This window comes from Dipodomys spectabilis, unplaced genomic scaffold, assembly GCF_019054845.1.
Source record: "Dipodomys spectabilis isolate Male_0828 unplaced genomic scaffold, ASM1905484v1 ptg000096l, whole genome shotgun sequence".
NCBI lineage: Eukaryota > Metazoa > Chordata > Mammalia > Rodentia > Heteromyidae > Dipodomys > Dipodomys spectabilis.
The window spans coordinates 21,811,028-21,835,688 of record NW_024870773.1 but is presented as its reverse complement, the minus strand read 5'-3'; the positions used below and the strand labels follow the sequence as shown (position 1 = coordinate 21,835,688).

At 40.7% G+C, this 24,661-nt stretch overlaps 1 protein-coding gene across 2 annotated transcripts in view; it reads right to left on the bottom strand.

Moving 5' to 3' along the window:
• Nucleotides 1-24,661, bottom strand: part of Prkcq (protein kinase C theta) — an 84,731-nt gene that overhangs the window by 19,704 nt on the left and 40,366 nt on the right. For both annotated transcript variants that reach the window (XM_042686116.1, XM_042686117.1), the window contains exons 4-11: nucleotides 23,530-23,590; nucleotides 15,278-15,440; nucleotides 13,476-13,507; nucleotides 13,294-13,379; nucleotides 11,792-11,921; nucleotides 6,573-6,682; nucleotides 5,143-5,260; nucleotides 3,583-3,746 (exon numbers count right to left, since the gene is read on the bottom strand). In XM_042686116.1, the coding sequence (XP_042542050.1) occupies nucleotides 3,583-3,746; nucleotides 5,143-5,260; nucleotides 6,573-6,682; nucleotides 11,792-11,921; nucleotides 13,294-13,379; nucleotides 13,476-13,507; nucleotides 15,278-15,440; nucleotides 23,530-23,590 (864 nt within the window). The remainder of the gene's footprint in view (nucleotides 1-3,582; nucleotides 3,747-5,142; nucleotides 5,261-6,572; nucleotides 6,683-11,791; nucleotides 11,922-13,293; nucleotides 13,380-13,475; nucleotides 13,508-15,277; nucleotides 15,441-23,529; nucleotides 23,591-24,661) is intronic.

Here is a 24,661-nt window from a genome sequence, read left to right as displayed (position 1 = left end):
ACAGAGTGCTGAGAGAGATCTGTGTTGGACAGGGAAAAAAGTGCCTTCACTAATCCCCCTCCATCCTAGATGGATGTTGGTGAGCAGTTAACCTGAGCTCCCATTTCCTTACGTGTAGGAGGAACTAGTATTGCTTTATCTCCTAACTTACAGGATTATGGTGGAAATCCAGTCAGAAGCTACGTGAGAAAGTAGTTGTGAACTCTATTAACATTATATTAAAACTATATTAAAACACCTGCCATTGGTTTCTTTAACTGACTTTTAGAGAATGACAAAGTCAAGGACAGCAAATTAGTACTGACTCACAATGTGTCTAGTTTTTAAAATAATCTTGTATGGATCTGTGGCTTGATCAAGAAAATGGAGCGTAGATGAGAATTCAAGTAAATGAATGATGCTTCTAGCTCCAGGAAACATGGCATGTGTTCTTCTAGACTTAAAAGTGGATTGAGATCAGGAGTAGCCATTATGCTGATAAGCCCTATTTTTCATAGGGAGTCAAACAGGAAACACAAGTTTCATAGTGTTCTTGGTATCATGAGAAAGGGAAAAATGACAGTCCCATTTGGTCCTTCCTTTACTGTTATCTGTGTGCAGGACTCAGTTCCCAGAGGAAAGGGGCATCCTGCTGTGGACATTTAGTTGAGAAACTCTGAGTTCCAAGCCAGCCCTGGGGATATTTACTGAGGCTTGTATGAGGCTTGTATGTTTAACTGAATGTCTTTCTTATTAACCTTGTTCAAATGTAGAAATTCACATGGGAACTCAGAAAGATAAACATTTCATTAACAATTAAAAGTACGCTTTTGGTAATTGCTTCTTTCAGTAAAACATCCTAAAACCAGTCATAACTAAGAAGCTGAAAAGGCAATTTCCATCTATATAATGTGCTTTCAATTTTTGGTAACAGGTTATAATTGGACATTAATTGCTGCTAAATTATAATAAAGATGGCCTGTAAAATTGCTTATTACACTCAGATTAACACCAAATGAGCCTGTGGTGGTTCATATTATTGTGGAAATGAGCTGAAAGAATTTGTGGATGCCAGACACTGAGTGCAGGGCAGGGAGATTTTTGTGGAAAAGCAATGCTTTGGGTGTTTAAATCCAAACTTACTGGAGCACAATCTCATTGAGCTATGTTGGCTGCTTGGTAGCATTTTAGTTTATTATTCAATAAACAGGGTAAAGTTTCCTGCCAAAGTTTGATGAGCAGATGCTCAGCATGATGTTGGCTTTGGATGAGAAAATTCATGGACAGGGGTCATGTGATGGGGTCACGTGACATGGGGGTCATGTGACTGGGGGGCCATGTGACATGGGATCCCATGACAGTAGTCAAGTAACCGGGGTCACATGATAGAACAGTGCTGGAGGAATATCAATATCAAACTTTAAACTTTATTACAAAGTTGTAGTTATAAAAACAGATTGATACAGGCACATGAAAGGTCTGAGGACCAATGGAATAGATTCAAAGACCCAGAAATGAACCCACAGATCTATGGCCAACTTATTTTTAATAAGAGAGCCCAAAACACAGGATGGAACAGTGCGGAAAACTGAAGTTAGATCCTCATATATCACCCTGCACCAGAATCAATTCCAAATGGATTAAAAACCTCAACATAAGACCAGATACCCCAGACATATTAAAAGAAGGCATAGGGAAAACATTAGGGCTCCTTGGCACAAGTTGAAACTTTCTATGTAAAGGTGCAGAAACACAACAAATCAAAGAAAAGTTGGATAAATAAAATGAAACAATTTCTGTGTGGCAAAGGACATAACCAGCAAGATAAATAGAAAGCCCCAGAATGGGAGAAGATCTTTACTAGCTATACATCAGACAAGGGCCTCATATCGAAAATATACTTAGAGCTAAAAAAATCACCCCCCCCAAAAAAACAAATTCTCAAAGAAACAACAACCCCATCAATAAGTGAGCTAAAGACTTAAAGAGAGACTTCTCCAAAGAAGAAATAAGAACGGCCAATAGACTCATGAAGAAAGGTTTAACATCTCTGGCCATATAAGAAATGCAGATCAAAACCACATTGAGATTCCATCTCACCCTAGTTAGAATGGCCATATCAAGAAAACTAATAATAACAGATGCTGGCAGAGATGTTGCTAAAAGGGAATGCTACTACACTGTTGCTGGGAATGTAAACTTGCTCAACCACTCTGTAAAGCAGTATGAAGGGTCCTCAAAAGACTAAACATAGAGCTCCCCGATGACCCAGCAACCCCACTCCTGGGCATTTACCCAAATGACCACAAACCAGTCTGCATTAATGCTACCAGCACAACCATGTTCATTGCAGCATTATTTACCATTGCTAAAATATGGAAATAAACCCAGATGCCCTTCAATGGACAAATGGATCAAGAAAATGTGGTATATATACACAATGGAATTCTATGCTTTCACCAGAAAGAATGTCATTGCCCCATTCATAAAGAAATGAAAAGCTTGGAAAAAAATTATATTAAGTGAAGTAGCCAGACCCAAAGAAATATGGCTGCATGGTTTCTCTCATTTGTAATAACTAGAATATGTCTATAAATCTACAAGTTAATCCAATGGATAGTAAAAGACAAATAATTACATTTGGACACAATTCAACAGCACTCTAAGCATTAACACACTGAGAAAAATGGAGGATGTTCTTAGGAGAGGATCACAATGGCTCAAAAGCCATGTGCATATGACCATTTAAAACAATGCTATGGAAATGAACTCTAGGAAATGGAAATAAGAGTTTTTTAAATTGTATTGTTTGTAGTCATTTCTTTTTTCTCCTTTGGTTTGTTCCCTGTTGTCACTGTTCTTGATTTCTGTAACCTTTGTCTTGTATATATGTTTATCTGATTTGGGGAAGGGAAGGGGAATCAGAAATGGTGGGACAAAGGGTGAACTAACTCAACAGTGAGACTCACTAGACACTATGTTGGAAATGAACTTTATAACTTGGGGCAGGGGGAAGGTGGGTGTGGGGGAAGTGGGAGAAAATGAGTGAGTGACACTCTTCAAAAAGAAATGTACTCATTACCGTATGTAACTGTAACCCCTCTGTACATCACCCTTACAATAAAATAAATTTAAAAAACTAAAAAGAAAAAATAAAGGTCAGGAGAAAGGCTTCAGAAGTAACCACCCTAGCAGTCATCTAGCACACAAAAATACAGATGCTATAAAAGGATACTCCAGGCTGGAAGAAGAGGTGATAGAAGACAAAACAAAACCAACAAAATGCCTGTGTGAAACAGGAAGTAGACAAAGCATCTTTCTGTGTCTTTGATGCCCAAAGATACCAAGCTCATGAGTATGCGGCGTACAGGTGTACCCTCAGCACAAGTGGTTTGGGGGACAAAGAACCCCAGGAAGCAGAGGCTCCCAAGGCCCTACAGTTCCTATGTCTCCATCGATTGTGGGTGTCCTTCGCTTCTCCCAGCATTTCAGGACCTGTTTTCCCACAGCATCCAGTCCCAAGAGTTTAGTCTCACACACCCAGGGCACTGATCTTCCGTCTCTGCTGTTTAGTCCATAGAATTCTACAGTATACTAACGTACCTTACCAAAACTTCCTTTCCCCAACATCTTGTGCAGGATAAAATCCTCGATTTTCAGTTTCATCTGCTGAGATGGTTTTTCGATGTTCAGTTCAGATTGTGGATGATGGCTCGTTATTTTATCTGCCCCATCCAGTGGTGACTCCCAGGAGATTCCTTGAGGCTCTGCAAATGGCAAGTTGGGGTTAAATGCCATCCCTGAAGTTACTATCAGCATCTCTTTCCCACTTCCCATTCTGAGGCTGCACCTACAATGAATGTGGTATGTCAGGCAGTGTTAAGGCCTCTCTAATTTGTGAGCCTGGCCACATTCTAACCAATGAAAGACAAGGAACTTTTTAATCCTTTCTAGAACTGTCAGAGCCTAGGCAATTGGGAAGTTTAATCCAATCTGAAGACATTGAAAGACTAATGAAGAACTTAAAAAAATACTTTTAATACTATCAGATCTTGGAATAACAGAAATTTTAATCCAATTTGAAGAAAAAGGATTCTAAATTGTCAGTGTGGCTTAGGAGGGGTAGGGTAGGGAGGGGACGGTGGGGGTGGGTGGATGGGTGGGGGTGGGGGGTGAGGGGCAGGAACAGTGGTGCCAATTTCCATAAATCACTCCAGAAATGGGTGTAGGGAGCACGTGAAATCCAGAAGATTGCTACAGAGAGCAACTGCATTATTCGTTAGTATTCAATTAAGATGCTATGCTCATCTTGTCTAAAATGCCATCTTCCTCACTGCTTGGTTCTTCTGAGATCTAATTTAAACCTTCCTTTTAGTCTTTGTATACCCATTTAGTTCTTGCCCAATGCCAGAAGCCATATAGAAAAACTTTTTATTTTTTCTGGCAGGAGATTGGAGGTATGGCTCAAGTAATAGAGCACTTGTCTAGTAAGCACAAGGCCCTGAATTCAAATCTTGGTACTGATGAAAGAATGAAAGAAAAACTTTTGAAATTTTCTTCATATTACAGTATTGTTACATTATTATAATATTGTTGCATTACTTCTACATTTAAAAATTCATTCACATTCTTTCTTAACTCCAAGAGTGACATTTTACAGTGCATATTGAAACAATTCAAGTCCAAGAATCAAATTGTGGGGAAAATAGGAGTGTGATGTGTGGTATGTGTTTAGGGCATTGGGCCTGGCCGTTCTTTTTTCTACCCTTAAATTTCCTTAAAAAAGTCTTTCAGGTACAGAATATGACCAACTCCTATAATTTTCTGACCATCTCACTTTATGATAGATTCCTTTCTACAATACCATTTAATACAGACAGGAAGTAAGAGTATAACTTTCTAAGGAAGGATTTGAAGTTTTTCCTCCAGATCAATTCTTCCTCCCATCCTCTCTCCCCAGAAAGATTTCCTAAGAATAGTCGTTTGATTTCCTTTCTGAGAAATCCCCGCCTCTTGGTTAGTGGCTGAATCTGTAATCTTTAAACAGGAAAGGGCTGTCAATTGAACCAGGTGAACTGAGAGTTTAAATCCATAGAACAAAGGTTAAGGCTGATCAAAAGTAGTGATTGACATTGATTGACAGGGGACCATTTCGACAGCTACCTCTTTTTCCAGGGGTGGGGAAGTTTGGTTGCCTTGTTTCACTTCGGATGGAACATGGGAGACCAATTTCGACTGGACCTTCTCGGAAGATGAGTTCTGAATCTCTTAAGGAGCGAGCCTGGATAACAGACAGATAGTCAGATGCCTAGCCTTGTGCCATGGGGGGACAGCTCAGTTTGCTGTTCCTGGGGACAAAAGCCATTTAAGATTCCTCAATTTAGACCTTATGCAGTGGCTCATGCTTATAATCCCAGCTACTTGGGAGGTAAAGATCGCGGGGATTGCAGGTTGAGGTCAGCTTGGGCAAAATCTTAGCAAGACTGTATGCCTGTAAACAAGTTTGGCTTGGTGGTGTACGTGTGCAATCCCAGCTACATGGGAGGCATAGGTAGGAGGATTACCAGCTGAGGTCAGTCTGGGCTAGAAGCATGATGACATCTAAAAAAATGACTGGAGGTGTGGCTCAATAAAGCAAGTACAAGGCTCTGAGCTCAATTCCTACTTCTCTTAAAGATTCCTCAAATGCACAGCATGATTAAAGCTCATCTTTGTCCAACACCCTTTGAATTCCTTATCCCCTGAGAGTTTTTGTATCCAAGGCACTAGTGGAGAATATACAACTACTTCAAACTTTTTGGGACCAACTGAAATCTTTCATGTTCTTGATGTCATTCTATAACAAGAAAGAACTGGTCAGTGGAGAAATAACTTCCATAGGCCACAGCCACCCTCAAAGAAGATTTGTTCTTAAGGCAGAAGTTCAGGGAGTATGAAGGCATAGGTAAAAGTCATCTTGGACTCAGTACTCTGAGGGAAAAATGGGAGACAAACCCATTAAGTAAGTATTTCTCTTCAAGCTATTTCATAGTCCTTATCAGTTATAAAACGGGTAATAAATACTCAGTGACTTTAATAAATTCATGTCATTCTGCCCTTCCTCATCTCACAAACAATTTAAGAACTCTCACTCTTGTGGCTCACACCTGTAAACCTGGTTACTCAGGACATTGAGATCTGAGAATCATGGCTCGAAGTCAGCTCAGGCAGGAAAGTCCTGGAGCCTCTTATCTCCAATTAACCATGAAGAAGCAGAAACTAGAATTGTTGGCTAAGTGGCAGAGTGCCAATCTTGAGTGGAAAAAGCTAAGAGAATTCAAGCCCCAGTACTGACACCAAAAACTCCCCAAACAAGCAAAAAAAAAAAAAAGAGAGAGAGAGAGAAAAATAAGTTTTCTTAAAGATCCACACAATACAAATGCATGGATTTAATAAGCAAATGCCTCAAAGGAGTATTGCCATGCAGATGCAAATGAGGTCCCAAAGGAGCTGCTCAAAATTACATTCCTTGACATTCTGTAAGTCTGCTACAGACCAGAGAGCAAAAGATTTGAGGTGACATAGGGGGTTTGCCAACTCAACACCTTCCCTACCTGCTGGGTGCTTTCGATCATTGCCAGTGCTTCAGCCATTAGCTTCTGGTTTATGCCACATAGGTTGGCCACTTTGGTCTGGCACCGGTGGTGGACATTCATGCCACATGCTGAAAGTAAGAAAGGGGGCAGTGAGCAGGAGGAAAGAACCCACTGGTGCTTGGAAATGGCATTCTCTTGGGGTAGGACCAGAGCCTCTTGGCTCCGGAGGAAAGTCGATGATCAGCATGCATCCGGGTTGGGCTATGTCTCTCTGAAGGTTATAGAAAGTAATGGAATAAAGAGGAAGCTCTCTCCCTCCCTGAACTATGTGGGGCTATTCTATCTTCCAGGCTGAAGCCTCAGTTTACAGAATGGAAACTGAGAATGGATGATATGTGTATGTGTGTGTGTGTGTGTGTGTGTGTAAGGGTGAACTGGATGAAAGGAAAGGGACCTGAGGTCCATAGGCTCATCCAAGAGGGAGGTCCAGTTAATAAACTCACTGGGTAGGACTGCTGCTCTGTGGCTGTGGGGTGGGGGACAGCCTTGAACCAAGGCTAATAGGGAAACAGTCAGGACAATCTGAGTCTCTTGTGAATAGAACTGGGAGTATGGGTAGGTAGAGACCCCAGGGACTTTTGGTTATTCACAGGAAATTTTATTTTATTTTATTCTAGATGCATTTGAAGGGAAAAAAGTAAAATCCTTTATTTTTTTTTTTTGGAATCCTTTCTTTGGAACAACAACAACAACAAAAAGCAGCATAAAATGAAGGGACATTTGAGTCTTGATACTCTTTTCCCTCCTATCTGACATCCTTGATGGTTGCCTTTGTAAACCCTTAAGGTAGCCACATTGACTTCTTTCCAGCTGGCTACAGGGATTCATACAGCCCCAGCACAGCTTTCTATATGCCCTTCTCATCCCCCTGTGGATGCTCAGTACAGACCCTTTCCTTTGGCTACAGCTTGCTTCTCTACTTTGGTCAATGGATGCCTTTCCAGCAGCTGTTCACAAAATGCAATGCCAGCTGGGCACTGGTGGCTCCTACCTGTGAATCCTAGCCACTCAAGAGGTCTTGTCCATATGCTTCCCCAGTAACCATTAGAATCCTATTGAAGTGCATTTCAAGGTAATAAAGAAACTGGTATTTCTTAGGTTTTGTTTTTTGTTTTTGCCAGTCCTGGGGCTGGAACTCACGGCCTGGGTGCTATCCCTGAGCCTCTTTGTGCTCAAGGCTAGCACTCTATCACTTGAGCCTCAGCACCACTTCTGGCTTTTTCTGAGTTGATAAGAGTGTCATAGACTTTTCTGCCTGAGTTGGCTTTGGACCATGATCCTCAGATCTCAGCCTCTTGAGTAGCTAGGATTTATAGGCATGAGCTACTGGCACCCAGTGAAAATGGTATTTCTTGCACTTATGGGTTAATGGTTTAAATTTACATCTCTGATACAGTTATAGAAAGTATCTATGATATGTAAACATGTCATATGGATCATATGCATATATGCACACATTAATTAAAGTATGGTATGTGCAGGGGAGAATTCTAGTGGTGTAACTCCTTTGAACAACAAACTTATTGTCTCATGATCTAAATACCAGGAAGCTGGTATTTGGGGTATCAGGAAAAGTCGAGGAGAAGAGGGGCAGATGAATGAAGAGGGATGGGAGGATGCAGTCATAATATTCTATGTAAATATATGAAAATAGAGCTAGGAAAACTGAGGGTGTGGGGTGGGGTTGGGAGGGATGGAGAGAATGACTAAGGAGGTGACATTGATCAATATACCTTGTACACATTAAGTTGTACACATTGGGTGCAACTTCTTCAAGATAATGAAAAATTTAAAAAGAAAGTAGCTCAGAAAGTAAGTCTTTGACTCTTGTAAGTCAAAAAAGACCTTTTTCCCCTTTCCTTTCCTTTGGAAAGGAAAAGAAAGAGAAGTGGGAATCGCTCTGGCTGTGCTAGGCAGAAGGTCTTATCTTGCACAGTGAGTAGGCACTAACGACCATACACAGCCACCTCCTCTCCAAGGGCTTTTGAGCAAGATTCCTAGCACCAAGCCACACTCGATATAAACAGTGTAGCTCTGAGTCCTTATGGATCAGCCAAAAGGGCTAATTTCCACTTCTGTGACCTTGAGATCCTTCTTGGATGAAGTGGGGAGACAGGGATGGGTGTTCCTGTCGGTCAGTGTGAAAACAATTACATCTCGTTATTCCTTTCAGAAAACCCCAAATTATGTTTTTTTTTTTAAATCAACATTGCAATGAACAACAACAAACACATAAAGATTTCCAGACGCTAGCTTAGAGGATTGAAATGCAACCAGTCTCTCGCTTCTACTTAATGTAACTAAATGTGATAGAATTAGGCAGAAAAGCCTGTCAAACACACCCTTTTAAAATCTTATCAGCTTATTAGTAATTTGTGTTCTGAGAGCCTAGAACAGAGAGTGGTGTAACCAAGTAGGTGCTCCACAAATACAACTGTGACATACACATTAAAATATCTAGGTGATATTTTAACAGTTCTCACCTTTAGTTTTTTGTTTGTTTGTTTTTGTTTTTTTGTGCCGATATTGAGGCTTGAACTCATGGCCTGCGTGTTGTCTCTTAACTTTTTCACTCAAGGCTGGCGCTCTACCACTTGAGACACAGCTCCACTTCTGGCTTTTTGCTGGTTAATTGGAGATGAGAGTCTCACGGACTTTCCTGCTCAGGCTGGCTTCGAACCGCGATCCTCAGATCTCAGCCTCCTGAGTAGCTAGGATTATAAGCATGAGCCACTGGTGCCCAGCCTCACTTTTAGTTTTATCAAGCCCTTACTTCTTTGGATAATTCATCATAAAGCAAATCAAATAACATTTTCTATGTAAATAAGCATATTATTAGTCCCAGTGTATATGCATAGATATAGCCAAAAAGATGCATTGGAAGCAAAATCTTTTATATATATTCAAAATCTCTAGCAGAGTAAAGATGATGTTTGTTTGTTTTTTTAATGATGGAGTCCAGAATTCTGCATGATCCTTACGTCACACTGAATCTATTTACTAGGGTTTAGGTCTTGGATGGACTGAGCCATGATTTTCTTACTTATTCTTGAAGTGCAAAGTGTGACACTTATTGAAGAGTGGGTAGAACTAGATTGGCATTTTACTTAGGCTGGCATTTTACTTTGCTCTTAAAATGGTAACCAGATCTACACTTGTCTTAGATGGACATGGTCAGGAAAGAAAGACCCTTGCTCTCATGGTAACATCACGAGTCTTTGTTACTAACCTAGGAGGTGGTAACTGGATCTCTGTGAGCTCAAATAGTCCCTTCTGATGGCTATTTTCATGGGAAATGTCACAGAGGAAAAGAGAAGACAGGGTAAAAACTAAGGGACCCTACCTAGGAAGTTAACTTATAAGGAAACAGGCAAGAATGAGACAAAGAACAAGGGATGAAGAGAACTGGAGAAGACAAGAAGAATCAACAGATGAGGGCAGGGCAGGTGGTGGTCAGCAGAGTGGAGAAGACAGGGAAAGTTTGGGGGGGGGTATTAGAGGTAAGAGTGGAAATGAAAAGGGGAAGGAAAGGGAGGGGAGGAGAAAGGGGAAGGGGGAGGTGAAAGAAGAAAGGAAGGGGAGCTACTTGAAATAAAGAAGGTACAGGGAGAAGGGGAGAGAATGGAATGGAAAGGAAAGAATGTTAAGGGAAAAGAACGGAACAATGCATTTTTACAGATGAATGTGAAATAATGCTAAGGAATCTTTGGGGAAGTTCTAAGCTCTGCCTTAACTATTAAATAGGTGCTCAGGCCAGTGAGAAGTTGGTTTCTCTGGTTGCTGTTTGTATAGTTAGAATACTTGGACATTTTTTCCCCCCATGAACTGTTAATGATATTCTTCAGTGTATCCTTCATATCCATATTTTGTTCAGGAACAGGTGTTTGGACAAAAGTAGACAAGTGTTTTTGTTTTTGTTTTCTTGCTCATGAAGGGATTGTGGAGGTTGTTTCTCACCGATGACCAGTGGCCACCTTGGTAGTGATGCAGAACCTAACCCTTTCCTCCGTTTGGATGTCACTCTGAGCTCCACCAGGTACACAAGCACTGCCAGGTAAGGAAGGAGAGACAGGGCAGAGTCTTTCACCTTTAGTCATGTGGCTGTAGTACTTAAGGAAAGGTAGCCCATGGCATAAAGTAGGATTGCAAAGAAAAACAGAAGGTTTATAGATTTAGTGTAGCAAATAAAATGTCTGTGTTATGGCTTCATCAACTGAGTTTGACTTTATCAACTAGGCCCTGCACCTGCTCTTTCTTTTACCCAGAAGGCAAAGGGCTATTTGTGTGTGTGTGTGTGTGTGTGTGTGTGTGTGTGTGTGTGTGTGTGTGTGTGTACTGGGGCTTGAATTTGGAGCTTTGTTTTCTCTCTGGGCTTTTCCATAACTAGTTCTCTACCACTTGAGCCAAACCTCCACTTCCACTTCCAGCATTTCACGGATTAACTGGAGATTAGACGCTTTCCCTGTCTGGCTCTGAATCAAGATCCACAGAGTTCAGCCTCCTGAGTAGCTAAGATTCTGGGCATGAGCCATGGGTGTCCAGTTTGTCTATTTTTTGTTGGATTATTTTTCCTGCTTACTTTTTAATCCCGCCATGACAGCATTCCAGTCTTTGAAGGTGAATGCCTTGGTAACAGGATTTAGAGGGAAACTGAATTGTTCTTTCAGGGTAGGGCTGAGTGGCCACCAGCAAGTAGTAGCATGAGCTAAGCTCTGCTATATTCCCAGCCCCAAGAAAAGAACAGGCAAGGAAAACTGGTTCCCAAGGGTTGGACTCTGGCTCATTCCTGGGCTCTATGTTAAACCATAGGCAGACATTCCAGGTTCAGAACCCACCAAGGAGAGAGCAGTTTGGGTCAGAGTGGAATGGAATTCTGGGAAGATGAGTGAGGTAGAGCAGAAAGGCTGACTTCATTAATCCCCAAGATTGTGTTGGTAGAACCTAAGATCATGGGGTCAAACTTTTGACCCCATGGTCAACACTGGGCTGTTCCTGCCTTCTCTGGGATGTGAGGAGAAGGGCGTTTTGGAGTGGAAAGAAAAGAGTCCCAGTGGCATACTGTGCCAAGAGGCTGGCATGCTTCGTCCCAGGTTTGCCAGGCTGGTGTGGACATTGTCCCTGCTCATCATCCCCACCCCCACCCCCCACCATGCTGCTCCGGGCTACACAGGACTCACCATCACACTTGAGCCCCTGCCTCGCCAGGCCCCACAGCAATGTCCCACAGTGCTCACAGAACGTTGGGCTCTTGTAGTTGTAGACTTTGAAGCGGTGTGGCATGTCGATCTTGAATCTCTCCTTGTGGAACTGGAAGACAGGCAGTAGGTGTGTGACCCTGTGCCCATCCTTGGCTCCCAGATTTCTAGTATCCTCACAAACACTTGAGCATTGTGAACAGAAAGCTGTCATTTACACATGGGCAGCATGAGTGTGGAATCCATCACAGATGCTGTTGGACCGTCTAGTGCCTGAAGAAGGCTGAGCGCCAGGGCCAAGGCCCCTGTCCGGGTAAGGACAAACATACCATCTGCATTTGTCCATCAACATAGCCAGGGATCATTCCAGAAAGAAGGGACAAAGGAGGGACATTGATCCAATGGGAGTTAGGAAAAACACTGCTCCCATTTAAACAAATGAAACTGCCCTTCCTGCTTTGGTAGAAAGATAGCCTTTTCTCTCTCCATCCAGAAGAGTACTTCACGGAAGATGTTCGAAACACCTCCTCTAGAGGAAGCATCTTGTCTCCGCTACGTATTTGCTTTCTTCATAACATTTAAGACAATCAAGACTCAAATTGTTTTGTTTTCCCAAGTTGCAATTTCCAGGAGGATGAGAACGGTTTTGCTTTGTCCTGGGCTATACATCTTTCATAGTCGAATGCCTTCTATGCTAGATACACAATGAATATATGTTGGATGAATAAGAAAAGGATAGAAGAAGAAAATCAAAATATTTCATAATGACTTTCTTATCTCAGTTTCCCTCTTATATGAGGTAAAAATCTAACTCGTCTTTATACTACAACTTGGCATTCATTCTGAAAGGAATATTTGCTTCTTGACATATGGATTATCTTTCTGTCAGGATCTTGTGCTAATTTACAAAATGCTTATGTCTCTTGTATTTTGTAATTGCCTTATTTAGTCTTTGTAATGCATTTTAATTTTTATTGTAAAGGTGATGTACAGATGGATTATAGTTACGTAAGTCAGATGCAGAGTACATTTCTTTTTGAACAATGTCACCCTTTCCCTGGCTCTCTACTGTCCCCATCTACAAGTTGTACAGTTCATTTTCACCATAGTGTCTAGTGCTCTTAAACAGTCACCTCTAGCTGTAGATCCTACAAGGTGTATTTGTTTATAACCAACTATCTAAGTAGGCTTTCTGGAAAAAGCCATGTTGGTTTTATTACCTCCCTTCCCACCCCTCCCCCACCTCGGCTCTGGAAAGTACACCTTTTTCTCTTGGAAATTAAAATTCATATTTGTATTTTTTTATTTATTTCCTAGTTTTGATAATTCAATCAATATCAGTACTGAAAAGAGTTCTTAGATTGACATTCATTGATAAGGCTACAGGTTTAAGTGTAGGCATTATTAAAATCATGAACTATAAAATTAAATGTCAAGATTAAACCAGGTATAGGATAAAGAGAAGAATGTGGTTAGGTATGTACCATAGTTTCTCGGCTATTGATAGCTGATCCTGTGCACTTCGCTATCACTTTATCGATGCACTTCTTGTGAATTGCTGCATTGCATTCTGAAAAGGGACAATGGCAACTTAAGATCTGCAGGAGTGAAGGAACAGCTGAATGAGAAGCAGAATGGCAATACAAGACAAGTCCGTTTTACTTACGTCGGCACTGGTAGCCCTGTTTGTTCAGACCCCTGTAACAGAGCACAGAGCACAGACATGATTTATTTGGTTGGTCAGGTGAACATCAGGACAAAAACATTTTAGACTGAGGGTAGGGATGGGAAGAGGGAAAATGAGGGAGAAAGATGGAAGGGGTGACATCCATCAAGATGTATGGTACTTACAGCCTGATTCGTGGAATTGGAACCTCTTTGTGCAACTACTTAAAAAATCCCCCCCCCCCCCCCCCCCGCCCACGCCGTTTTAGAGATAAGGAAGATCTCATGGTTTCCTAAAGCCAACACGTTTTCTCTGATTAAGTTGATGATAGCACTCCCATACATTATCTGCCCAGAGTAGTTTCTAAATTTTAAGTTGCTTTTGTGAAAAGTGTGACAATAAACAAGGAGATGTTGACTTTCCTTTCATTCTTATATTTTGTAAGCAGTTATGGGATCAATGCTTGACCAAAATGCACCAGAGGCTCTTAGCAGTCAATTTCCAGGTCCTAAATTTAAAACCCAAATCATCATCTCACTTGAAAATGCATCACTAACAAAGGAGGAGACAACAATGCTCCATAGGAAATGTACTTATGACTTTACTCATGAAATGGTAACCTTTCTGTACACTATTTTTACAATAAAAAAGTATTAATAATAAAAGAAAATGCAACACTTCTCACATACCCTTTGCTAATGTATAGACAATGATGTGTGTAACACATTTTGTTTCCTCTGTCTGTCTGAGAACATTTGCAACCAACAAAGCTCAGTGTGAAGGCAGATTCCAGACCAACAATCATATGAAAAATGAAAGCAGTTCAAGTGATTAGGTTAATGAAAAACCACCCAAATCTATGTGACCCTCGGATTTGTTGGTAAATTAGGACTTGTACATGAACTGATTCTGGTGCCCAGGGAGAAGAGCATCTCCTGGCAGGCACAGATGCTGAGATCAGAAACTGGAGTGAATTCAATCTCCAGTCTCCCATCACCTTGGTTATGTAGTTACTGATGCTTCAGCTGATCTCTGAGGTGAAGACACCCTAGGGTCTCATTGAAATTACTCATTCCAATGGGAAAGTGCCATCTGTTGCAAACAGTGCAGTGGGGATGGTGAGGCGGAGGAAGTTTTGACTGTAAAATCGTAGAAGCATGGTTAACAGGAGGTACTGCCTCTTTGGCTTCTTTCCTCTCATCCCTAGCAGCCTCTCATTTAGTCAGAAATTAAAAATCCTTTGGATTTCGTTATGGTTGGGATCTGAAATGTCCTCCAAAGGCTGGGTTCTGATTTGTGGTGTCATTAGAATGGATGTCACTGAGGAAGAGATTTTGAAGGGGATATCAGTCTCTCTCCTGTATCCCTCTCTCCATTTACTTCTCCTTCTCCATCTCCGTCTCCCTCTCCCCTTTTCTCTCTCCCTTTTTGCTTCCTGTCCACCATGAGATGGGCAGTTCTTCTCGGTCCTGCACTCCTTGCCATGATATTCTGCCTTGCCATAGGTAGGACAAAGCAGCAAGATACAGCAGTGATACACTAAAATCTCTTTGTGAGCCAATGTAAACCTTCCCATTGAGTGTCCCAGGTTCTTTGCCACAGTGGATGTTAACTAAGACAGACCTTGAGCCTGAGTGGAGTTGGATCCACAAGAGCCGCTTTGTGTTAAAGTCACACCCCTCAGATCTTGGCAGTCCCTGTACGGTTGTTGTTTCCCAGCATGCCACACTTGGTAGATTAAGACAAAATGGGACAAAATACCCAACCCAGAGCTTGTAGCAGAACACTGCAGTTAATCATACCAGACAAACTCATGGCAGACAGAGCAAAATGTGGGTTGTGGGAAAAAGGTGGCGGTGAACTCGTGACACTTGACGTGGTGGACTTTGGCTTGTTTGATGGCCCCTCGGCGGTGGTGCAGTGAGAAGAAGCCTTCGGTCTCAAATTCACTCATGTCCTTTGGGTCTGCAGGGAGAAAACAGAGCAAAGTGAAGCTCTGGGATGCGACAAGCTCAGCTCAAGAGGGAAGGGTGAAAGCTGGGTGAGGAACAGAAGTGGACAGAAGTGAATCCAAAGAGTTTTGAATCACTTACTCTGGCATTTTTTTTGGGGGGAGGGGGAGGGTAACTATAAAACTAGCACTGAGCACTAGTGAAATTGCCAGAACTTAGCCGTGTGGGTAAGATGCTAGGTTTCTTTCCTTGATTCTACAGTATGGAATTATTTTAGGGTCTGTTATCAGAGGATCGAAATGAAGTTGACTTGCTGCTTCCATCCTTCCATTCTTCTTTGATTGAGTGGTCTTTCTGCTTTTAAAACCGGAAATCTGAACTTTTTTCGGTTTAGCTGGAATTAGGAAGAATACTGCTGTGATAGACAACAAATTGGGTACAGACTTAATCTGTTTAGACAGATTGAACTGTGCTATGTGTGTAAGCAAAAGAATTCGGGGAAGTTGCTCTGTTCTGGTCACTGTGGAAAGGTCCAATAAATTAAGAGATCACTAGACTTGGAAAGAAGTATGTACGTTATCTTGTGTATTACTTAGTCATCTATATCAGTTCATCAAACTCACATGGGCTCCATCTACCTTGAGCTCATGGATATTGGTGATGGTACCTTGGATACTTAGTGTTTACAGTGACCTATCCCCAGATTAGTTTTCCCAAAAAGTCCAAAGAATTCTAAGATGGTAGAGTTCTGAGAATGACCAGCTAACACATAGGACCCCAAAGAGCAAAAGAATGGCAAGGTAAACATGGTTAAAGAGTCTGATCATGGGGCTGGGAAGTTGGCTCAATGGCAGAGCGCTTGCCTTGCATGCCTGATGCCCTGGGTTCGATTCCTCAGCACCACATAAGCAAAAAGAAAAAAGCTGAAGTGGCGCTGTGGCTCAAGTGGTAGAGCGCTAGCTTTGAGCTGAAGAGCTGAGGAACAGCACTCAGGCCCAGAGTTCAGGCCCCACGATGGGACCCCCCCAAAAAAAAACACCAAAAAAAAAAGAGTCTGATCAGGTAAGAGAATATAGCATGGTAAACAGTAAAGAAAAAAAAAACTCCCACAAACCTATGACCCTGCCTGAATAAAAGATTATAAATGCAATCATTGTAATGAATAGAATCACAGTTTTGTAATTTCTTAAAGATTTTTGAATCACTTACTCTTTTTTTGTATATATAACATCTAGAAGTTTAGTGAAGAATAGAAGTCCATTGTGTCTTAAAAGTAAAAAATGTTAGCTGGATGCCAGTGGCTCATGTTTGCAATCCTAGCTACTCATGAGGTTCAGATCTGAGGATTGTGGTTCAAAGCCAGCCCAGGCAGGAAAGTCTGTGAAACTCTTATCTTCAATTAACAATCACAAAACAGGAAGTGACACTGTGGCTCAAGGTGGATAGAGTGCCAGCCTTGAGCACAAAAGCTCAGGGACATCACCAAAGCCCTGAGTTTAAGCCTCATGAATGACAAAAAACGGTATAAAATGTTAACAATATTGAAACTTTCATTATGGCTATGCCCTGCGGAGGTCTAGCAATGCAAACACCTTTGCTAATGTGCCATATTTTCCCATTCCTGACAATGTCTGGGCTAGAAACTTACTAGACAAAAGAGAGACTGTGCAGGTGGAATTCTCTCCCATAGATACTCCGCCCAGTTTCAAGATACAGTTTAGACCTGACATCATCTCTATACTGGCTCACAGGTTTGTTCTACAGTAATCACAAACTCCAAGATAGAGGGAATTGCCAATAATTCTCTAGACAGTTCTGTGGATATGCTGTCATTTTTTGTCTAGTACTTTAAAGCTATGTAAGTCAGATTATTGTAGTTGGACCTAGGCAGAAATAAGCTGGCTTTGGTAGATGAGGGGTTAAATGAAGGTCATAGAGCCTCCTATCAGTTTTGGCAGATCTATTTTCAATTTGTGATTGTTACAGTATGTCATTTCCTAGTAAGATCTGACTCATTTTTGGTTTGAACAAGGCACAATGAAATGAAATAAGGTATAAATATATGACTGTAAATTCTACATAGTGTGTTTGTATATATTAGACTACTATAAAATTTAAAAATATTAAGAAGGTTTAGAAATGAATTTGTTTCCTTGCTTGCTCTTTCCTCTGATTTTTTAAAATCTCTAACCATTTTAATCATCATAAGAGTAAATACATAAGAACACAAATTAAAAAAATTTTGGTATTGTATTTCTGAAATAATTTGCTCTTCTATTTATTGGCTTGAATAAAGCCATTGGTTTAAAAAGATGTTTGGTTATTTACTTTGTACCAATGACTCCAAATATTACCAAAAAATCATTTAATAGAAGGGTCATCTGTTTACAGTCAGTCAAAATATAAGTGTTTCTGCAAAGCTCTGAAGTAATTGAGTATTCTGAAGAAATCTTAGATATTCTTCCTAACTCTTGAGCCTCTATGGTCACCCAGGGCAAAAGAGCATATTCAGGAAGAACAGCTAAGTACAAGAGGCAGTGTATGACAATGTAGAGTAGACTCAAGGACACAAGTATTATTAGGAAGTAGGAAAAGGACTTGCTAAAAAGAGACCAAAGAGAATCAGCTAAAAAATTAAGGGGAAGTTGGGTGCCTATGGTCTACACTTGTAATCCTAGCTACTCAGGAGGCTGTGATTGAGGATCATGGTTTGAAGCCAGCCTGGGCAGGAAAGGTCATGAGACTCTTAGCCTGAGTTCAAGCCCCTGCACTGGCACAAAAAATAAGAGGAAAAATGGAAACTGTCATATCAGACAAGCCCCCAGAGAATGGGGCCCTCAGCATTGTGTGGTGTCAAGGAAGATGAAGGATCAGAAAAAGGAACTTGTATAGAAGGCTGATATACTTGGAGGAAGCCACTTCAGAAAACTGATCTCACTGTAAACCAGACTCTTAAGATTGAAGAATTAAAACCTTAGTGAAAAAAGGGACTAATACATAGTCATTATGACTAACGCTATGTCTCCAAGAAATATTATAGGAAATAAAAGTAAAAAGGAGGGCAGTAAGAAGGTTAAAAAAGAGTTTATTCAAAATAGGGGAAGAGGCCTTAATACAGCATGTCTTGGCAACGCAAAGGAAACCACAGTCAGCAGGGATACTAGATTAGAGAGGAAGTGAGTTGATGAAAGAGGGCTTCTGGGCATGAGAGGCCTGAGTTGAAGAAAGCAGGAAGATTTTTTTTTGAGGGCACAGGAGCAAGGAGGGCAAGCATGTACAAAGAAACAGCTGCACTCTGAAGTGTACAGATAGAGGTTGAAGTCTCCATCAATTGTACTGAGCCAGGGTCAAATTCCAAGAAGGAGAACAATAAGAAAGATACTGTTGGGGGGTGGTGAGGGAGATGGGAAGGCATGGTAAGGGGGAACAAAGGAGGAGGCATCAATGCTTGATAAGAAATGTACTCATTACCTTGCCCATGTAATTGTAACCCCTCTGTATGGTATTTTCACACACACAAAAAAAGACATTGTCAGAATTCTAGAAGGATGGGCACCAAAAGGAAATTTGGAAAAGCTATTGTATGGGCATCAAAAGGAAACTGCTAACTGACCTGAGGAGTACAAAGGAATGCTCCAATACAAACTTACTGTTCTCTTTCAAAATGCCTAACCTGCAACTTGGTTAAAAACAAAAAAGTAAGATGTGGTTTGACCATTGCTACTCTGAAAGGAATTGAGAATGCAATGCATTTCAGAATACATATATTCATCAGATGTCACTGGGCTATGGAGGTAAGGAAACTGTACCAGCTAAGGTAAGGGAAGTTGGGAACAAAAACTCTATATAAAAGAAGAGATTGGTAGAGATGGTTTCTGAGCTGATCCTGAAGGATGAATAGTGCCTACTAATGTGTGGGAGGAGGTATGGCAGGCAAAAGAAGATGTTCTCTCTAGGTAGAAGACAATCAGCAAGGATAGAGAGATGAGTCCTTAGGATGAGACTGAGAGGTCCTGAAAAAGTTAAGAATTGTCAGAGTGGAGAGAGTGCAGCAGAAAAGCTCAGTGGTCATTCACATCCACTGGCGCTTGGTACAAGTGCCAGGTCACTCTGCACATTTGAGGACAGAGATTGCCTCTGTCATAGAGACACTGGTATGGTGAGGGTCAAGCTTGGGAAATATACATTCTAGCATCAGCATAGGTGAATGACTGGGATACAATGAGAAGGAACAAAATAAAGAGATGATAAAATTGAACAATATTGGCAACGAGGACCAATTATTGAAGTGGAAGGTGGAGGTTCAGGAGGCTATAAAACTTCCATGTTTTATAGGAAAATTCATAATTAACTAAGATCATGAGTATAGATGGCAGATTTATGGCTGAAAATAGACACTTTACATTTTGTAATTTACAATGAACAACATTTAAAGTATGTATGAGAAATCCAGTTGGAGAGGGGTCAACTCTGAAGTCAAATTATATGAATCTGAAATATGGGAACACAACCTTGCACTTGTAAAAGACTCAGAGGAGTAGCCTTTTCTAGCCAGGCTGTGGAGAACAAGAGTGGGGAATGAAAATTTTGAGGTCAGAACATCTATAGTGGGAGAGGGAGAAAGAGATAACAGTTTTTTCCCAAGTCTTTGTATTTCCTAACAGATGGAGTGATGTCACTCTTTCTGATGGAGGCATAGAATTCCATTTTATATATATATATATACATATATATATATATATATATACACACACACACATATATATATATATATATATATATATATCACATTTTCTTGATCCATTCATCTACTGAGGGGCATCTAGGTTGGTTCCATATCATAGCTATGTAAATAATGCTGCAATAAGCCCAAAGAAACATAGGTCCCATGGTTTCCCTTATTTGCAATAACTAGTATATGTCTGGTACAAGTAGAAAAGGTCCAAAAGCTATATACATATGACCAGATAAGACAAAGTTTAAGCAAAATGAACCCCAAGATAGGGACACAAGTGGTTTTTTCTTCCTTGATATTGTTTCTAATGTATTTATAAGGTACCATGTGATTTTTTTTGTTGCTTTGTATGTTCCTCCCCCCACAGTATAACCCCTGTTTTCACTGTATTTAATGTTGGTATAATTTGGGGAGGGGGAGGGAAAAAACAAAATGTTTAAATAGGGATACAGGCTGAACCCATTGCAACAATGAGATGTAGACGACACTATGTTGAAAAAATGGGGCTGGGAAGGTGGCTCAGTGGTAGTAGAGCGCTTGCCTTGCATGCATGAGGCCCTGGGTTCAATTCCTCAGCACCACATAAGCAAAAAAAGAAAAAAGCCGGAAGTGGTGCTGTGGTTCAAGTGGTAGAGCGCTAGCCTTGAGCTGAAGAGCTGAGGGACAGCGCCCAGGCCCAGAGTTCAGGCCCCACGACCGGACCCCCCCCCCCCCCAAAAAAAAAAAAAAAGAAAAAAGAAAAAAATGAACTTTATAGTTTAGGTGGGGAGGGGGAGAAAAGGGAGGAGGAGTGTAGTTGTGGAGGTGGGAGGGAAGGGATGGTAGGGGAAAAACAAAGGAAGAACCAACAGTGCTCCATAGGAAATATACTCATTACCTTGCTCATGTAACTGTAACCCCTCTGTACCGTATTTTCACAATAAAAATCTTAAGAAAAGAGATAACAGTTTTGTCAAGGGCAGATTTTTCAAGGACAAGACTGGAGTAATCTGTGTATGGAGAGCTAAGGTATTAACCCTTTTGTGGGATAAACTATTGTTGAGCCTTCCGTGGAGGGATTCAGGAGACAGGATATTATCTTCAATGTTATTCAAGTTTAAATTTCCTTAAACTTCCCTTTTCTCTTGCCTTCTCTTTCCACACCATCTTTCACACTTTTTATTTTCCTAGTGTACACATTTTAAGAGCTAGCTCACCTTTTTTTTTTTTTTTTTGCCAAAGGCCAGCCTCTCTACCACCTGAGCCACAGCTCCACTTTGGGCTTTTTGGGGGAAGAGTCTCACAGAATTTCCTGCCGAGACTGGCTTTGAACTCTGATTCTCAGATCTCAACCTCTTGAGTAGCTAGGATTACAGTTGTTAGTCACCAGTGCTCAGCTCATTTCTTTTTCTTTCTTTGAAAGTTTTATTATGGAAAAATTGAAATATGCACAAATCTGATGAAATATTAAGATCAATTTTCAAATGTTAACTATTCAGCTTCAACAACAATCAACTCAGAGCCATTGTCTTCTACTAGAACCTTATCTACTTTCCCTATCCTGTACCAATAAATTATTTTGAAACAAACCCCTTGTATTACATTACTTAGCCTATAAGAATTTCAGCCTGTCTGTAAAAGAACAAGGCTCCCTTTCAGAGAGAAACATAGCGATCATACATTGTTATCACACAGAAAACATGAAGAGCTATGACTCAATCATCTAGAACCCGGTGAGTGTTCAAGGTTTCCCTGACTGTCCCATACTATTGCTTTCATTGTATCTGGACACATAAGGAACTAGATGTGTTTTACAGAAGCAATGTAAATCTGAGCGAAAATTCAAGGGTTGAACATGGCTAATTCCAAACTCTAAAATAAAAAATCCAAAACTTTTTTCATTTTCTTGACCAACATTTGAACTCAGGGTCTCGTGTTTGCTTGGCTGGCACTATCACTTGGGCCATGCCTCTAAGTCCCTTTTTTGCTGGTTAACTGGTGATGGAATTTCTTGGATTTTCTGCCTGGGCTGGTTTTGAACCCTGATCCTTCGGATCTCAGCTTTCTGAGTTACAGAGATGAGGCCCCAGTGCTTAACACAAATCTGAAACTTTATGAGCACTGACAGACTGCAACAGGTGTAAAATTCCATGCCAGAAAATTGCTTCATGGACAAATTTACTTAAAATATATAAAATTATCTTCAGGCTATGGGCATGAGATATACATGAAACATTAGAAAATTCAATCTCTCAAGGTATCTCATATCTCATTATGGATGCTTAGATATCCCCAAGTCCAAAGTCAACTAAATCAGAAATTCTGATCTCAACCATTTGGGGTAAGCAATATTCAACCTGTAGGAAAACAAATTTAGGAAGAAGGAAAATCAAAGCAGTCTAGCATCAGGGAGTTCGCAAGTTCACTCTGCAGTGTAGAATTTGATGATTTTGGTCCATATCCATTTAAACAGCATTGACAGACTCTCAAAGGCATCCAACACACAATTCTAGTAATTTAGCTTCTGTGACTAAAGTCTATACAGTACACGGAACCTAAACTCTTTTAGCACTGGGCTTCCTTATGCTTTGTTGTTCCTGAAAGGAACTAATTTTCAACTCTAGCATTATGCCAGTAGATTTGTGGAGAATTTATTGTTAGTTTCTTATTTGTTTTAGTAATAGTGTAATATTTGTTCTGGAAATATATATATATATATATATATATATATATAGTGTATGTATGTATGTGTGTGTATGTTTGTATATATATGTGCACATATGTATGCATACATAGCAACACATTATCATTTTACATTAAATTCCTAAACTAAAACAGAGACTTAAAAGCACCAGGCATGAGTTCACCCAATTAAAAAATAAATGATGTAAATGTTTTGTATTTACATTTCTACTATATTTATTTATTTGGTGATACTGGGGTTTAAACGAAGGTCTCAAAACTCTTACTAGTGTTGCTTACTGCATTGACGTTCTACCACTTGGTCATGTTTCCATCCATGCTTTTTGCTGGCTATTTGAAGATAAAGTCTCAAGGACGTTCCTGCCTAGGCTGGCCTTAAGAATTTAATCCTTGAGCAGTTTGGTGTGAGCCCCTGGTATCCATCAACATTTGTGCTTTATTTTTATTTTTTTTCATTTCTAGTTGTAATTTCTATTTAATTTCTAAATTCAATTATTTCTGTTTCTTTTTCTTTTATGTCTGTCTGGCCCAGATAACTATGTCCAATTCATGTCTGTAGACTACTGAAAATTTTAATAAAGTTCCTTGTGCTGCTTTTTTCTCCTTGCAACAGTGAAACAAGTTACTCTTGAATGATAGTCTGTGCCCTTCCCACCCCCAAACAGGAAAAAGAACTGTCACTTGCCACTCATTTCCAGAAAGTATCTTGCATTCATGAGCATTCGGCCTTGAGGTTTCAGCTCTAGCTAGGGGAGAGAGGGAGAGAAATATCAGTCAGGATGTGACGCCAGCCCTGAGCTTGATGACGTCATCACCAGCCACGGGGTGAGGGGTCAGGGAAGAAACCATCGATTCTGTCCTTCGCTTGTCATCGTCTGAGCCGTGCAGCACCCCTGACTACAGACTTTTTGTAGGAAACCACCTCAGCAAGTTACCCACTCCCCTTAGGGAGGAAACTTTGCATAAAGTAGAGGCAAAATTTGGTTTTCATCCTGTGTGACACTGTTTATCTGAAGAGCTCCAAGAGTGCAGATCCTGAGTTTCATCACCGACAGAAGTAAGCAGCCATCAGGACTAGCTCCCAGAGGACAAAGTAGGGCTTTTGAAAAGAGAAATTCTGCTTTGAGAGACCCACGACCCTCCTGCTTTTCCCATTGGATGCAAACCCAGGTTAGATAGGAGAGTAGCCTTTGCTTTCAGAGAGGCAAACATTTCCTTGGGAATATTCCAGATGCTCCATGAAAGGGATTCTAATTAGATGGGTCTGATAAAAGAATATATATATATATATATATATATACATACACATATGTTGCAGACATATACATAGTATGTATAAAATGTATACAATTGGGCTGGGAAGGTGACTCAGTGGTAGAGTGCGCTTGCCTTGCATGCCTGAGGTCCTGGGTTCGATTCCTCAGCACCACATAAGCAAAAAGAAAAAAGCCGGAAGTGGTGCTGTGGCTCAAGTGGTAGAGCTCTAGCCTTGGAGCTGAAGAGCTGAGGGACAGCACCCAGGCCCAGAGTTCAGGCCCTGCAACCGGACTCCCCCCCCCCAAAAATAAAAAAATGTATACAATCAGTATATATGAATATAAGTATAAATGCTTATACATAAGTATATGAGTATATTAAGTATATATACATATATGCATATATGCTTATATATGTGAGCAATATAAGTTATATAGAAGGAATCAGAACAAAGTGCCATGTTAGGAGTTGATTCAGGATCTTACGTAATGTGACATATATTGGAGAACAGGACAAAGCTCAGAGGACATTCATTCACTAACCAATCACTAGCTTTAATA